At 38.0% G+C, this 14,882-nt stretch overlaps 1 protein-coding gene across 2 annotated transcripts in view; it reads right to left on the bottom strand.

Annotated features, from left to right (window-relative positions):
• SEC24D (SEC24 homolog D, COPII coat complex component) overlaps nt 1-14,882 on the bottom strand; it is a 68,424-nt gene that overhangs the window by 31,075 nt on the left and 22,467 nt on the right. For both annotated transcript variants that reach the window (XM_021298611.2, XM_065062752.1), the window contains 3 exons: nt 14,208-14,329; nt 10,614-10,725; nt 9,171-9,298 (listed from right to left, as the gene is read on the bottom strand). In XM_021298611.2, the coding sequence (XP_021154286.1) occupies nt 9,171-9,298; nt 10,614-10,725; nt 14,208-14,329 (362 nt within the window). The remainder of the gene's footprint in view (nt 1-9,170; nt 9,299-10,613; nt 10,726-14,207; nt 14,330-14,882) is intronic.

Raw genomic sequence — 14,882 nt, 5'->3', positions numbered from 1 at the left:
AATACATATAAACTGAAAATGCAATAACAACTTCAGTTTAAAAGCAAAATACAAACTCTTCCTCCGGATCTTACTAAATACCAGCATGTTCTGACTCTGTGAAGTTTCCAAGGTAACTAAGTAACATCCTTGATGGCTTAAAGTTAGAGCTTGCAGAGTCTTATAATGTTTAATTTACTGCTGTTGCTATGATTCACTTTGGCCAGTGCATAAGAGAAGAGAAAGACCTTTTCAGGACAGCAACACACAGTCCGTAGAGAAAAATACACATGTAGAATGGCAGATGTCATTCAAGCAGCTATTTAGAGTTAGAGGTATCTAGCGAGTAATTTTTACTTGAGTGTAATTTTTGTTGGCAAAGCAAATTACCAATATCGTTGGCCGGCTAATTAAGTAGATATGAATGCTACTTTTTGTTTTGCTTCTATATTTACTGTTGCTAGTCAGGTTTTTCTTTTGTCATCATCATTCTGAAGAACAGACACAGTCTCCAACTTATCAAAAACTAATTACAACATCTTTAGAAAGGCATTTTTTCAGTCTAAATATCGAATTTGTAAGAAATTAATTAGGAATTCTGATTATAAGTAACGTTTATATAAATGTCAAACTTTCAAGTTATCACACCTATCATTTTTGTAATCACCTCCTTACCATAAAAATGGTGAATGGATTAATATACTACAGAAGTATTTTGAAGAGTCCACTTAAAGAGTATTTTAAAATGTACACTAAAAAAAAGGCATAAAAAACTAAATCGGGCAATTTACTTGAATCAGGGAAAGCTCTGATGCTAAAGCCTTTGCTAAATTTGGCTCTGAAAGTCCATTTTAGTTACAGGGTGTAGTTACAGCCCAACAGGCTAACAAAAACGTTCTCCTACATGAAGCCTTGGGAAGCAATCCAATTTCAAACACTTTACTACCAAATGCAGACTAGCACAAGGCATACTCCATAAAGAACGCCTCATCTAATAGAGGATTTATGCACCTCTAAATTAGGCATTGCAAACCCAGCTTACAGGCACTGACCTCCGGAGCGATATAAAAATTTTGGGGTGAGGCACCCGGACATGCTTGAGAGTTCTGGGCTCGCTATACCATGCATAGGAGAGTCAGGCACTCCAGAGGAGCTCTGCAAAAATCCCAGACACCAACCTGCTGCTAGCTAGTAGGAAAAACATTTTAAAAGCATTGACAGAGCAACAAATATTGTCCAACACCCATCCTGATCCATAGGCCAGACAGACTCAGAACTGAGACTGCAGTCTCACAGTTCTCTCCCAAATGAAGGCATCAACAAGGATGCTTTGGAACTTGTTCTATTTTAATACCTGGAAAATTGAAGAAATAGCAGTGCTTAGGCTCACGTTTAACAGTATGGTATACAGCAGTCAGCTCAGGATACAAGTTTACGCTACCTGGACAATCTCTACATGGATTGATTGTTCCAAATAGCTCAACAATGGCTTGGTTGTAAAAATACCAAGGCAGTCCTAAGAACAAGTAGGAACGTCTGGTAGCATGGCCCTATCTCCAAGCTGACTGGCCTAGCTGTAATCTACAGTGCGGTACTGGTACATATGCTTGCTTTCTGGTCCACTGACTTCCATCTCTGGAAATTTAAAGAGAGGCAACAAACTCTTCTGTATAAACCGGTAAATGGCTTGGTGGTCAGCCCCCCTTTCCTGGAGGAAGAACAAGGGTGTCAACACTGTCAGACTAAGTGTCCTAACTGTTAAGTTACACCACATGTGCAGGACTTTTACTCTCACTATGTTTTAAAAAAACATGACAACTAACATAGACTACTATGGCAGTGCACCCCAAAGACATTGACAAAATCATTCTCTGCTGGATCTTGGACAATCCAGAGAACAGAACTGCTGAGCACGCAAAGCAGTCTGTCCCATTTACGATTCAGAGATAGCAAATTTTTTCTCCTCACTGGTCAACACTTACTGGCTGTGCTATGGAGTTACCTACACTGGAGCAAAGTCCAGATTTATCAACAGACATGAAACAATGTTGAATAACCTAGATATAAAGTGCCATATGAAGTCTACACAAAGGAAAAAGGTCACTGAACATTCAATAAGTGCTGACATTTCATTTCCAGTAGTTGTGACTATGAAGACGAATCTCCCATCAAGTCCCAAGTACATATGGGGATTACAATGTTACAAGCCAACACTGAGAATGCTGAGACAATTTCAGATCACAGAGCAGGGCAACGCTGTTGACAGTCTCTCTTTCAGAACTTCTCCTTCAGAAAGGAACAATAATAATAATCTTTTGATAGTTCAAAAGTAGCTTACCAGTAGTATGGACAATTTTACTGTCTAACCACATAATTCCTGTCTAAAAAGACTCACAGAGTGAAATTGTTGAACTGCACACAAAATTAATTGCTTACATAGGCCTAATCCCCCACAAGGAAAAAGGCAGCAATACAAAGAGAAACTTTAAGAAGAACTTGCTGGGTGATCCCAGAGCTACAGACTAGCAAGTCTTACTTCCACAGAGAGCAAATTGGTAGATACTACAGGGGAGAACATTAAAAGACACATGGAAAAGTAGGATATACAGAGGAAGATCTGATGCAGCTCTTAAAGAGGGATGTCATGACATCTAATGAGTTCTGCCAAGAGTCAGCCACCATGCAGGTAAGCATGACCTAGCTGATATAACGTATTCTTTCTGAAAAAAGTCTTTCTGTAGAATCCCTCAACAAAAACTATTAAATTAGCTAGGCTCTCTGCAATATGGGGGAAGGGCCTCCTGTGAAAAAGTAACAAGACAGAAATCAAAGGGTAAAATAAAAGTGGATAGATGTTATCAACAAGCACCTCAAGGAACTATTCTGCAGTCTGTGGTATCTAACAAAACCCTAATAGAAAGGAGCAATCAGTAAAATGTTCAGTATGAATCATTTCATATTGCCTGCAAACTAAGCATTCCTCACTTTCCTCAAAGCAGAGTTCTGCGTGAGCACAAAACCACTAATAAATGCATGTGTCTATATAAAAATACACTTTAAACCAAAGCTACAGCCCGCTCACCCTTCTTACTATCTGCAGAATAAGGACAGCAGAACCTGAGTCCCCATTGAGCCCAGGGTACACTATGAGAGTGTGGGGCTTTCCCTGATTCTCAAGATTTAACATTTAAATGATGTATTTAAAACCCGAAGGAGCAGGCTGGGGGTCTAAAAGAAAATTTGCACTTTAGTACTTTACTTTGTTCTTGAAACAAAAAAATATTTATAATATTGTATCATGTGCTAGTTATTCACCTTACTCAATTTTAGCTGCTGCTCACCTTACAGCTCTACCCAGGATATTGAACTATCATCCCTTTAAAAACCACGGCTTTCCAAACCACTCGGCTGCACTGGTGATATTCAAAGTTCGCTATTCTGAAAAGGTTAAATGTCTTGTAACTCAAGAACATCACTGTTTCTGAGAAGTAATTCCATTCCAATTTTATCTTTTAACTACTTAATTAACTGTGGAGAAAATGCAAAGTGAAATATTAAAATCCTACCAATGAATATTTCTACCAAAAAAAGTCAACTAAATGGGAAAGAATATGGTAGAGAATGATGACACAAATCTACTAAGGAACAATCGATAAAGTAATTTAGATATTAAAAGCTATAGATCATTATTTGCAGTTGTTTATATTTGCTTTTGAAATATGAAATATTCTTTTAACTACCTTTTGTTAGCAATTAGTATTAAATGTTAAATCAAGATCACATGGTTTATTCAGGCTCTGGAAACATTCGTACATCTCCAAAACAAATTCATGTAGGGCTTGGTCTATGATGATAAGTGTGAGAGCTAGTTTATTTTTATAGACCGTTGCTAAAGCACTGGTGGACTAAAAATAAGTTCTGTCAAACAATGATACTGTATTCTCAATCTATAACAAACAAATACTTTCCATAGATCATCCAAATCAGGAGAATGAGAATGAACTGTTAATTTTGAGAAATAATAAATAAGGACTTAGTAAAGATAAGATTCAGAAATGCCTAGAGCTGTTAAGACACAGGGCAGGGGAGGAGTGGAAAGCATGAATGCTTTAACAACCTTTGTTTCAAATGATATACAGCATTCATGTAACATTCACCAGTTTAGAATTTTCTAGACTGGGTCTAACAGGTTTTTTGTAGCCATCTTTGAGAGACTGTGTGCCCTCCATGAATTCTGACTCTCTAACTTTCAACTTGAGGGCTTTTATGAATAAGCCCATTTCACTTGCTCGGCTGTTCTGAAGCTCAGTGCTTAATGTGCCAAGTGCTGCTGACTTAGCTGTTCTTGCAACATCAAACACAAGCCTACAGCCACCTTTATTGAACAGTTTGTTTATGTCCTAAATTAGCTCTCACTCGTGATTTAACATTACTGAAGTAAAGCCTCCTTTATTCACTAATGTTCAGTGTGGCCAGGTTTACTATTTGAATTTCAATAATGACTTCTCTAGAATGTTTTCATCATGCAGTTTTACCAGGTTACATGTGAACACCTGAAATCCTGCATCTCAGTTGCATTAGATCTTTCTTACTCTTTCAACTATAAATTGTTGCCGAGGTGAACTTTCCTCTCTTGATGTGAAGACTGATATTACAGCTTACTGGTATAGGTATATTTTTATGCCTTGATTTGTATTCACTTATGTTGGCCTTGTGTCCTCACAAATTAGAATTTCTACCAGACTTCGAGATGCTGTGGAACTTCTCAGACACAGTACTACTCCATCCCAAAACACTACCCCACCCAAAACACTTATTCAAAAGACATGCATGACATCTTTTCATTTAACGTCCTATCTAGCACCACGATTTTTCTTTTTGTTCTTATTTTCTACCACAGGGATAACTTGCATTGCATTCTTTACTGGAAACACAGATATCTGTTGTACACATATCCAAAAGATGGTCCTGATCAAGTTGGTGTATTTCTCAGCTCCTGACAGGTTTTTCATGGATCTCAGTTAAAAAAAAAAAAAAAAAAAAGTGTGTGTGTATATATATATATATATATATATATACATATATATATATATATATATATACACACATGTATATATACTCACTTTCTGTGCTAACATTCCCACTTCACTTCTGGAGATGGGACGCCAGCCCCTGTGTGTAAACATTCTAGTGACTAATGAACTTATATCTGCCTTTCATATGTGCTGAAATTCTGAATTCTCTTCTTCTAGGTTGGACCTCCAAACTGGAAGAGTATTTCTGAGAAAAATACTGTTCAGTCAATGAACCTAAACTTTTTATTTGAAAGCTCCCAGGACCTTTTATCTCCATCATCCTGTGTTCATAGTCAAAGGAAACAAACCCTCAAAGCTCAATTGCCAGTTGACTGCTTTTTCTATGAATGCAATTGACAGGTTGTTTTGGTTTGGGTGCGTTTTGTTTTTTAACTCATGACAGACATCAATTCCAAAACTTCAGGGAGTGTTCCAGGCTCTGTCAGCTGGGGCACTATTGTTTCTTTGAAGTAAAATCTGAATGAGACATAAGCGAAAAATACCTAATTGGCAGAACAAAATGCTGTTAACCTGCAGAAGCTACAGTAAACTCCAAACAGACTTTCTCCCAGGAACTCCTTGTCAATGAGTGACAGGAACAAAACAGATCTGACAGCAAAGCCTATCATCTCCATTACACATATGCCTCTGCCAACTCCAGGACCCCAATTACCTTTTCCTACTCTCTCCTATCCAATTGCTTTAGATGAAGGATATCTCAGGCACTCCTTTCTGCCTGCACACCCAAGAACAGTGCAACACTTTGCTCTGTTGGTCAAAGTGTAAACTTAGCAAGAGACACTAATTAGAGTGCACAGCCCTCCAACTGGTACCAACAGATAACATCATTTACAAGTCATTCACCAAAATGATGAATATGTTAAGAAAGAAAATAAGGTCTGTACAATTGTGCTCTCCCTCTCAAACACATATCTAATTCTATCATTGTCAGTAGAATTCACTATTTCATTGCTCTTTTATCAAATTTTTGCTGCAGTTTAGATCGCACAGTGCCAAACAAAGCATGGATAGGATAAAATATCTGCAGTTCTCTTGATATCATCTAGATCACCTGGACAGAACATAATGCTTCATCAATGCAAAAAACAATCCTCTCAATGAATCAAAATCTATGTTCAGGATTGGCTTCCAGAGAGGAAGAACAAGCCATCTGAAGACCGCACTGAACCCTCATATTATTTGGAAATCAGAGCAATGTAAGGTTTTTGCTTTGTTTCTAACTGTCTTAGTACAGTAATAGCATAGAAAAAAAAAATATGGACATTAATTCTATGGCAACAGACCACTGAAAATGGAAATATGTTTTATATACTAGTTTAAATTAATTCTTGACTGTAAGTGATGATCAAAGCAAAATACTAATTAATTATATTTATGGAACTAATTATATTTATGGAACACTCATAAGTTCATCAGTTACTTGTATGACCCTGATAGCCCAAAGCTGTTTAAATACAGCTTTCCTAACACAGAAAGGCATGGTCTTTGCAAAACTCATCATAATGGATTATATATACTGTGCAGAGTTGCTAAATTCCCTACAGTTCAGGTGAGATAGGTCAGTTTCTCAGCTGTTCCTAAACACATTACCAGTTGCACAAACCATTTGTGGCAATTTCACATCCATGGTCCACTAAACCCTTGTAGCCATCACTCTTCTTCCTCCTCCATTTAAAAGAAACAAAAGTGAAATTCTCTGGGTGCTAAGACTAAATATTTTAGAAACTGTGCTGTATCTGCAGCTGAAGCTGCAGCAAAGATGAATGAAGGCAAATCGTTCATTAAAAGGCTAGAAAAACATTATTTTAAACAGTTACTATGTACAACATGCTGTTTATCAAGAGATAAAGAGATAAGACAGATTCTCCTACTTTGCACTGAGCCCTGTATCATGTGATGAGCATCACCTGCAGGCATTGTTAAAAGGCACTTTAAAGGCATTCATACGATAGGCTAGATATTCTGAAAAGAACATTCTGTCCCTTGTAGTCACTAGTTCCAGGCAGAATGCACCATACTAGGAAATTCAGAAACACAAATTACCCCCTAAATGTATTTTACCTCTATTAAAAGTCCAGTTCTTTCAAATTAAGTGACTTTTTAGAATTAAAGTCATTATAAATCCAATATGAAGACCATTTTTATTAAAAGTTGTTAAGAGCAAGATCTTACTTTGGCAGTAACAGTGAAAACAAAGGGCACAGACAAGCCTTGGAAAAACGGCCTCAGCTAAGATTGCCCAGCATGTCCTACTATAACACCATCTCCTCAGTTCTTAGAACTTTACCAAGCTATAATTGTTCAGACTAAAATTTTCCACACTGGACTTGCGCCAATTTTGAGACATCTTGCAGAGTTTTTTTAGGCTCTTCCAAGTAAGAGGCTGGGGAAAAATACACTGCTCTTTACAGATTAATGAATTCCACTGACCTTCCCAACAGCCTGAGAGCACTTATACTTCAGAACTGGTGGGTCACTGAGTACATCCTTTTGCGAACGCTGGGAAAAGCCTCCTGAACTTGGCCAAGTGCAAGTGTTTGTACATACTGCTAATTTATGTATGCAGAAGATACTTAGATCACCCTATCTAAACACTACGCAGGAGACAGGGAAGCCATGCATGGGGGATGTAAATGACTAGGCACAGACTGAAAGACACACAAATGAAGAGCCAGCATTAAAGCAGGATCGGTAAGTGCCATCTGGCCAAAGAAACTGGGATAAAAGGTAGTAAAGGCTGGCTGATAAAGTGAAGGGGTGGAGCAGTAACAGCAGGAGTTTCATCCAGGAGAATATGCAGGGGGGGCAACAAGCCAAGTTTGCACATTCCCCAAAATAACTGGAATGAAACCCAAAATTGCTGTCTAGCAGACAAATGGTGAGACTCAGTATCTGCAGAACTGTAAGTAATACATCCTGTTTCCCTGGGGACCACAAAATAGATAACTACACACTACCCGGCTAAAATAATACTCTTAATTCAAACTACAGAGGTCTGTTGGATTGGAAGTTATCCAGCTTGATGAAGAACAACATCTGTTTTTTTCCAATATATTTTTTAAAAAAAACTAAGAATTTACAAGTAATAAAAAAAAGTTAAAGAAAAATCAAAGACTGCAAAACCAAGCCCTGAAAGTCTTTGCAATTTTAATTAGGCTTTTCTGTGTATGCATTTTATGAGTTTTTGAAGACACAATCACATACAACAATTTCCATGAAAGCCCTGGTTTTTTTCTAGCAAAGAGTGCTCTGAAAGTTAGTCCAGCACATTAGAGGGAAATGCATACTGCAGACCTTTGTTGCAGAATTTAGATGACATGCAATGGAGGAGGCCGGAGTTGAAGAACAAGAAAGATGATCCTACAGATGATGCGGTTAAATGCTGCACTTGAAAACTGTTTTTTTTTCCCTGCTACTGATACCATCCTTTGGGGATGCCAGGAAATATAGATAACTAACCTAAGACCATAGGATACTGCCAGTCTGCAGAAATACTTTGCAGATGAACTAGGGATACGTTTGGAATATGAAGGGCTATTAGAGACCGTAATGTGAGAAAAGCAATTGATTAGGTTAGTGTCTCTGAATGAGTGCCAAACAGGGGTGGTTACATTTGTCTTCTATGACAGCTCATCCAAGTAGAAAATACCATCATCCTCTCAGTCTGTTGTGAAATTAAATTATTTTGTAAAGAACTAAGTGGAAAAATACCATTCTTTGAATGTAACTGTACATGTCTTAAAATTAACTTGATGTAGTTTATGGTCATCCTCTTTCAACGTCTTTGACTATACCTAAGTAGTTCCAGCAGAGCAAGCAACTGACAAAGCTGGCGTAAACTACAGGCAGCTGGGAGAACAACAGGAACCCAGTTGTTCAGATTACACAGTCGTCAGTCTTGTACCTTTTCCAAACACAGATTTTTAGTTCTTAAAGCTGCACCATGACCCAAGTGCATCTCATAGTCTTCTGCCACCTCTCTACTCTCTTACTCCTTCACAGTCAGAGGTAAAACACCTTTGTCGCCAACCCAATCAGAGAAGAACAAGTCAGTAATATTTAGGAGACAAAACCACATATTCAGTTAGCCCTTACCTCATTTGTTGGAACAACAGCAAAAGGCTGGATGACAGCTGCCAGTGGAATGCGAGCCTGTTTGGCCATATCTGAAGATGATGGGAAGCAGTAGGTAGTGCATCGGATATAACGAGGGCTGGCATGGCCTGAAACACCCAACATAATATGCAGAATGAAAGGCTGTTAAAAGGAACGTGCCTGTCCCAAACACAAACCAGAAAAATCAACATAACAACATAAAGCTACAAGCGCTTATGCTAAGTTAAATACGTGCTTTTTTCCCCTCCCGTGCAAATTTCTGCCCATCTGTCCTCTTTATATATCAGCCCATTCCCTGTCCCTATGGGTAAATATTTTCTTACAGTTTGAGTTTAAAGCAGAGATTTAAACATGTCGAGAAAAAACCCACAATTATTTGCAACACAAATCTCAATAGAGATTAGTTTGAAACATATCATAGATCTTAAGAGGAAATAACACGAATGAAATCCCCAGTGGAAATTGTATATAATGAAATGCTGCAGACTGATACGTACTGTCAAGGCTGCTCTAACAAGTGAGCTCTGATTCAGAAAATAGAATACCTGTGTTAACATCACCATGCTCATTCATCTTGCAAAATAGCGTGCTGAAATTACTACACCACTTCTTGTAACACACTTAACTCAGTTCCCTCAATGAGAAACTGTCATGCACTGCAGACCAGAGCACTGAAACACAACATGAGTTCAGAAACTGGCTTCTTTATACTCCTTTTTTAACCATCAAGCTGCAGCTCTGCTCATTTTATTGAAAGGAATTTCTTTGTTCATCAGAACTGCAAGACCCCATTCTCAGATAATGCCAAAAAATCTTGATGTGTTTCTATATTTTTTACAGTTTATCCAAACACAGATAAATATGTGCTGGACTGAACGTTACCATCGGTTTAAGCTGTATTAAAATATCAAGTCTGCTGTCAAGAGCAGCACACAGAATATGGTAATTCCAAGCTCTGGGAAGAGGCAAAGGCCAAAGGAAAAAATTAAGTCAACTAGACAGCTTGTGTTCTCCCTCTGCTAGTCTCACTGTGTCTTCTAGTATCCAGCTTTTAAAATCTCAAAAGAATCCAAAAATTATTTAACTTGAAATCTAAAGCCTTGAAAAACTTTAAGTTAAAAAGAAAAGTTGTCTCAACTATTATTTTAAAGGTCAGGAATGGTAGAAGAGGTGAGGGCACAGTGGTCTCAAAGCATTCACTGGAATTAACCCAAGGTATAAGAATTCAACTCCCACTTTTTCCCCCTGACCTCACCCCTTTTTTTTTTCTTCTTTCAAGGCAGTTTCCTATTTCATGTCCAATTTAACATAAGCAGTATCATTTTCAGATGAGAAATTTGAGAATTTAGTCTTTATTTTTTTTATATAATTATATGTGATTTCACCTAGAAAGTCTCCCAAAGCAGTAACAAGGACAGTTACCTTGGTCTTGGATCACGCAGTCTGTGGTGACAAGAGGAGGAACCTGTCCTTTTAGGTTTGTAGTATAGATCTGTCCGCCCCTAGAAGCTTTATCGTTTTCAATTACCTGAATCTGATGAATTAGAAGCAAGAACAGTAAGCCCATGCATTCAGCTACAATCATAAACAGCTCTGCTAACATCTATACCAAGTAGCACTATTGACATTGCCTTATACACAGGTGCTATAAATCAATCACAATGCAGGCTTCAGGGACACTTAACTAGAAAACTATATACGCAGCTGAGTGGTATAACTCATTTACAACTGCAGCTGCCTGTTGGAAATCAGGGTTAACACTACAAATTGGGGTGGATAAGACCTATATACAGTAACAATTGAGTTGTTTACAGTAAGTATATTAACTGCTAGAAGCAAATCGAAAAAAGTCCTTGCTACTGAATCTGGCCTTACATTCTCCCAGATCAAACTGAAGTGCAAGGCTGCATGACCTTACTCAGATGCCATATCTACCAGGTTATCTTTTGTATGACCATAGTTGTGCCAGCTGCTCTTTTTCATAAATGAATGCACAGGTGATCAGACTGCAATGGTGGGAGGGGTTAGCCCTTATTCCTCCTGACTAGGCTCCATGCACAGGGTGGTTAAGAAATAAACAATAAACTAGATAGTATATCACCTTCCTAGCTGAGCTATACTTCAGCACTGCCATTTAGAAAGCAGAAATTTAAACTCCTGAGAAAAGCCTTGCTGGCCATGAGGTAGTATTTTCAATACTGGAGCTCAATGTTTTCATTCGCTAGGTCAGACTACCATGTTGTGAGCTTCCTCCTAAAAAGCAAGTAAAAGAGAGCAATCATAGAAAACTTTTATTAATGTGAGACAGTTCTAATCTCCCCAGGGAAGTGGTGGGTTCCTCAACATTGGAGATTTACTCTAGTTGAAGCCTTGTTTATAGCAATTTACAATGTAATGTCATGAAATGCCCAGGAAGCTGGCTTTACTATTTAACACATTCCTTTCCCATGTACTACTTCCCCTGTCACTTTTGCACAGTCCCTTGTTCCTGTTTAAGACTGATACTTTTCAGGATATAACTGAAGCTACACAAAGCTGTATTTTGTTCCACACCATAAACTGGATGACCAATTTGATACCATTATTCCTTCCTTTCCCTCCAAGAAGCTATCTTTTTAGTAATCTGGTTCGGAGCGTAGCTGAACAGCTATGAGAGGCAAGAGGAATGAGACAGGGAATTTCTGAAACTGGCTTTGCCACTGCTGCTGGTATCCCATGGAATTATATTTTAACACTGCACATGAATTTCTAATAATAGCTAGGGACGTTCAGAAGCCTCTGCTGGAAAGCAAACAGAGAAGGAAAACAAAATTAGTCGCAAAGATTCTACTGATCATTGTCCAAGAGGTATTTCCTAACACACTGGAAGTAATCTGGGGCCTGTAACTTTTTTATTCTCTATAAAGTCTTTGTATTGCAATTTAAATATACAATACATTCCTCAGGGAGCTTGTTATATCTTTGCCTGATTACTTTTCCCTGCCTCTTTGGCTTGTATACTTATTGCTAACTCTTGCATTAGGAAGAAAAAGGGTTTGCTCTAAAAAGGTCCACTGGCTGAAGAAAGCAAACCACTTTCAGATTTAGCTCTGCAAAGGATCAATGTACCATGGTATTCTGTAGTTAGCTGACCTAAATATATCATTGTTCTTGGAAATAATTGTTGACAAAGCCCAGATGCTATTTTTCATAGATGTTGTCAGAGCATGTATCAACTTCTAACACATGTAAGAAAATATAAATCAACAATGGCTACAGATAAGAAGTAAATTTATCTGGCAACACTACTGTAACTACATAATGTAAATATAACAAGAAAAATACACATGGTCATACTTATTCCTCATTCTGAATTAGCTTTTTGCCCTTTACGGACATTGACCCAGATCGTGTTTCTTTTAAACATGTCATTTTGATCCCCTTTGTGCTGCTTAAACAAACCTTTTAACCTATTTTAACATTGCTGTCATAGTCAAAGTTGTTTATTCTACATGTGTAATTGAAATAAGACATCAGTCCATGCTTTCATGCCAGACCTCCGTCTCCGTCCCTTCCCCCCACCTTTTTTTTTAATCAGACAAGACCATTTTATTCTTCTTATGTAAAAAGCACCATACTGAAACACTATAAATGATTGAGCTAATAAAGGCACTTGATAATTATTCAGACACTTCATTTTTTTACACAATGGGTTTCAATTACATTTAACTTAAAAATTGCCTTTAACAGGGGCAATTACAGTTGTTATTGTTAACCTCTAAGTGATTATCAACAAACATTTTTTCAAAAATTGTGGGGCGTTTATGTCAAAATCACTACTGGATAAAACAAATAATCTCTTCTAGAAGGATAAAGTAACATCCAAGTTTAAGGAGGCAGGGCTGTCCCCTAGTAGACAGTGCCAGGCATTTACAGAAATGCTTTTCCCTCATCTCAGTGGAACAGAAACTCTTTCCTGGGCAGCAATACTGCTTCAGCAGAGCCGTGGATGATTCCTTCACCCAGACTAGCTGACAGTGTGGTGGTTAATTCATTTTTCTAAGTAGAAATTTCCAGGTTAAATCTGCAGGACACGACCTGCTTCAAGAATTCTGACTCTTCAAGGACCTTCTGACCTATTGCCAGAACAAGTATAAGTGTGTACATCAGAATGTGTTTTCCCCATTAGTTCAGCATGTTTTCTCCCCCTATTTCAATCAGCTGTTTTCAATAAAAAAGAAGTTAAATGCAACCTGTATCTGACTAGCTATTCCTTTAGGTAACAATAACTTTATTTAAGAAAGATGAACCTTGTTTTCCCTTTCTCTAACACCATTCTGAGAAGAACAGACACTGTCCCACTGGTGCATGTTCAGGCATGCTTCAACAGCCATGCCTCTAGAACCTGTAGGAACCTTATACATTAAGTATATTCCAAGCTACTGAAATGCTTACAAGGCTGCAGCAACGGGAGGGATGCTCAGGGAAATAATTCCAGTTGCCTGAGAAACTCCTGTGATCAAACAGTGAGGTGCCTTCTGAGCATGGGACTTCTCAGCATTTCCCAGATTGCAGTTTTAAAGGTCACATACCTATATTCAGCACAAATCCCACTTCAGGTGTCTATCTGTTACTAAGTTTAAGCCTACAAACTTTCTGGAGTGAAAAGAAAAGTGATTAGCTGGAGTGAATGCAAGTAATCCTTCAGTACTGCTTACTGTCATACTAACCCTGTTAAGAATTCCTATTAAAGTATACGGAGTCATGGGTATGTCCCACAGTAGCTAAAGTTATAAAGCCTCTTCAGTTCTAAAACTAACGTTACGCACTACTCATTTCTCCAAAACTGACAGCACAGATTACAAATGTCACAAAAAACCTCCAGCTCTCCCCTGCAATACAAACAATAACCAAAACCAAACAAAAAACACAGCTACAATAAATACAATATTAGCATTGCCATTCCTTCATCCTAAATGCAGCAGAAATTTTCTGTCATTAAAAAAAAAATAAAAAAATCAGTGCCATATTACTTACTGGGCTTGGAATAGAGTCAGGATCAAGTTTTTTCTGCGGTGGACCCGAAAGCTGTGCTGGACCCCCAGGAAAAGCACCAGGATAAGGCAGCTGAGATCCTGCCATCTGAGGACCATAGTTTGCTGCAGAGTTACAAGTGACAATTAATTTGAAGTATTTAAGTTGCGTTATCAATTTAACGCCAACTTTTACCATACATTTCATTCTTGCACAGCTAAATGCAACTTCATCCCTTCTGTTTTCAGCAAGTAAAAGAAACGAATCATTTTGGCTCATGCAGTCGGTGTTGTAAAGGTAAGCATAAATGAGGTGTCACAACTTTGGTTTCAGGTATGTGGCAAGTAAGAGGGTTAGCAGAGTTTACCACAGCTTCTCAAACCAGGCTATTACGTTACTGAGAATCTCTCCTGTAACATCAGTCAATGCAAACTGGTCTAGTTAGCTGGCTTTTTAGTTGCCAAAATAACTATTTGACTCAACTATGTCAAGTGAAATAAAGTATGCGTTTTGTATGCTATTACAATTCATTATTGCTATAGTAAAGCATTTTTGAAAGGTGCTTATGAAAGACAGTGTAAGATAGAGAGCAACCTATACCTTTACACAGTATAAGAAAAACTCCCTTCTGGAGCATGTTGTGCTTTAACCCACTGCTAACCAAATACTTCTGTTCCT

This window comes from Columba livia, chromosome 4 (genome assembly GCF_036013475.1).
Source record: "Columba livia isolate bColLiv1 breed racing homer chromosome 4, bColLiv1.pat.W.v2, whole genome shotgun sequence".
In the NCBI taxonomy this organism is placed as follows: Eukaryota; Metazoa; Chordata; class Aves; order Columbiformes; family Columbidae; genus Columba; species Columba livia.
The sequence above is the reverse complement of the archived record's forward strand: the minus strand, read 5'-3'. Positions and strand labels throughout refer to the sequence as shown.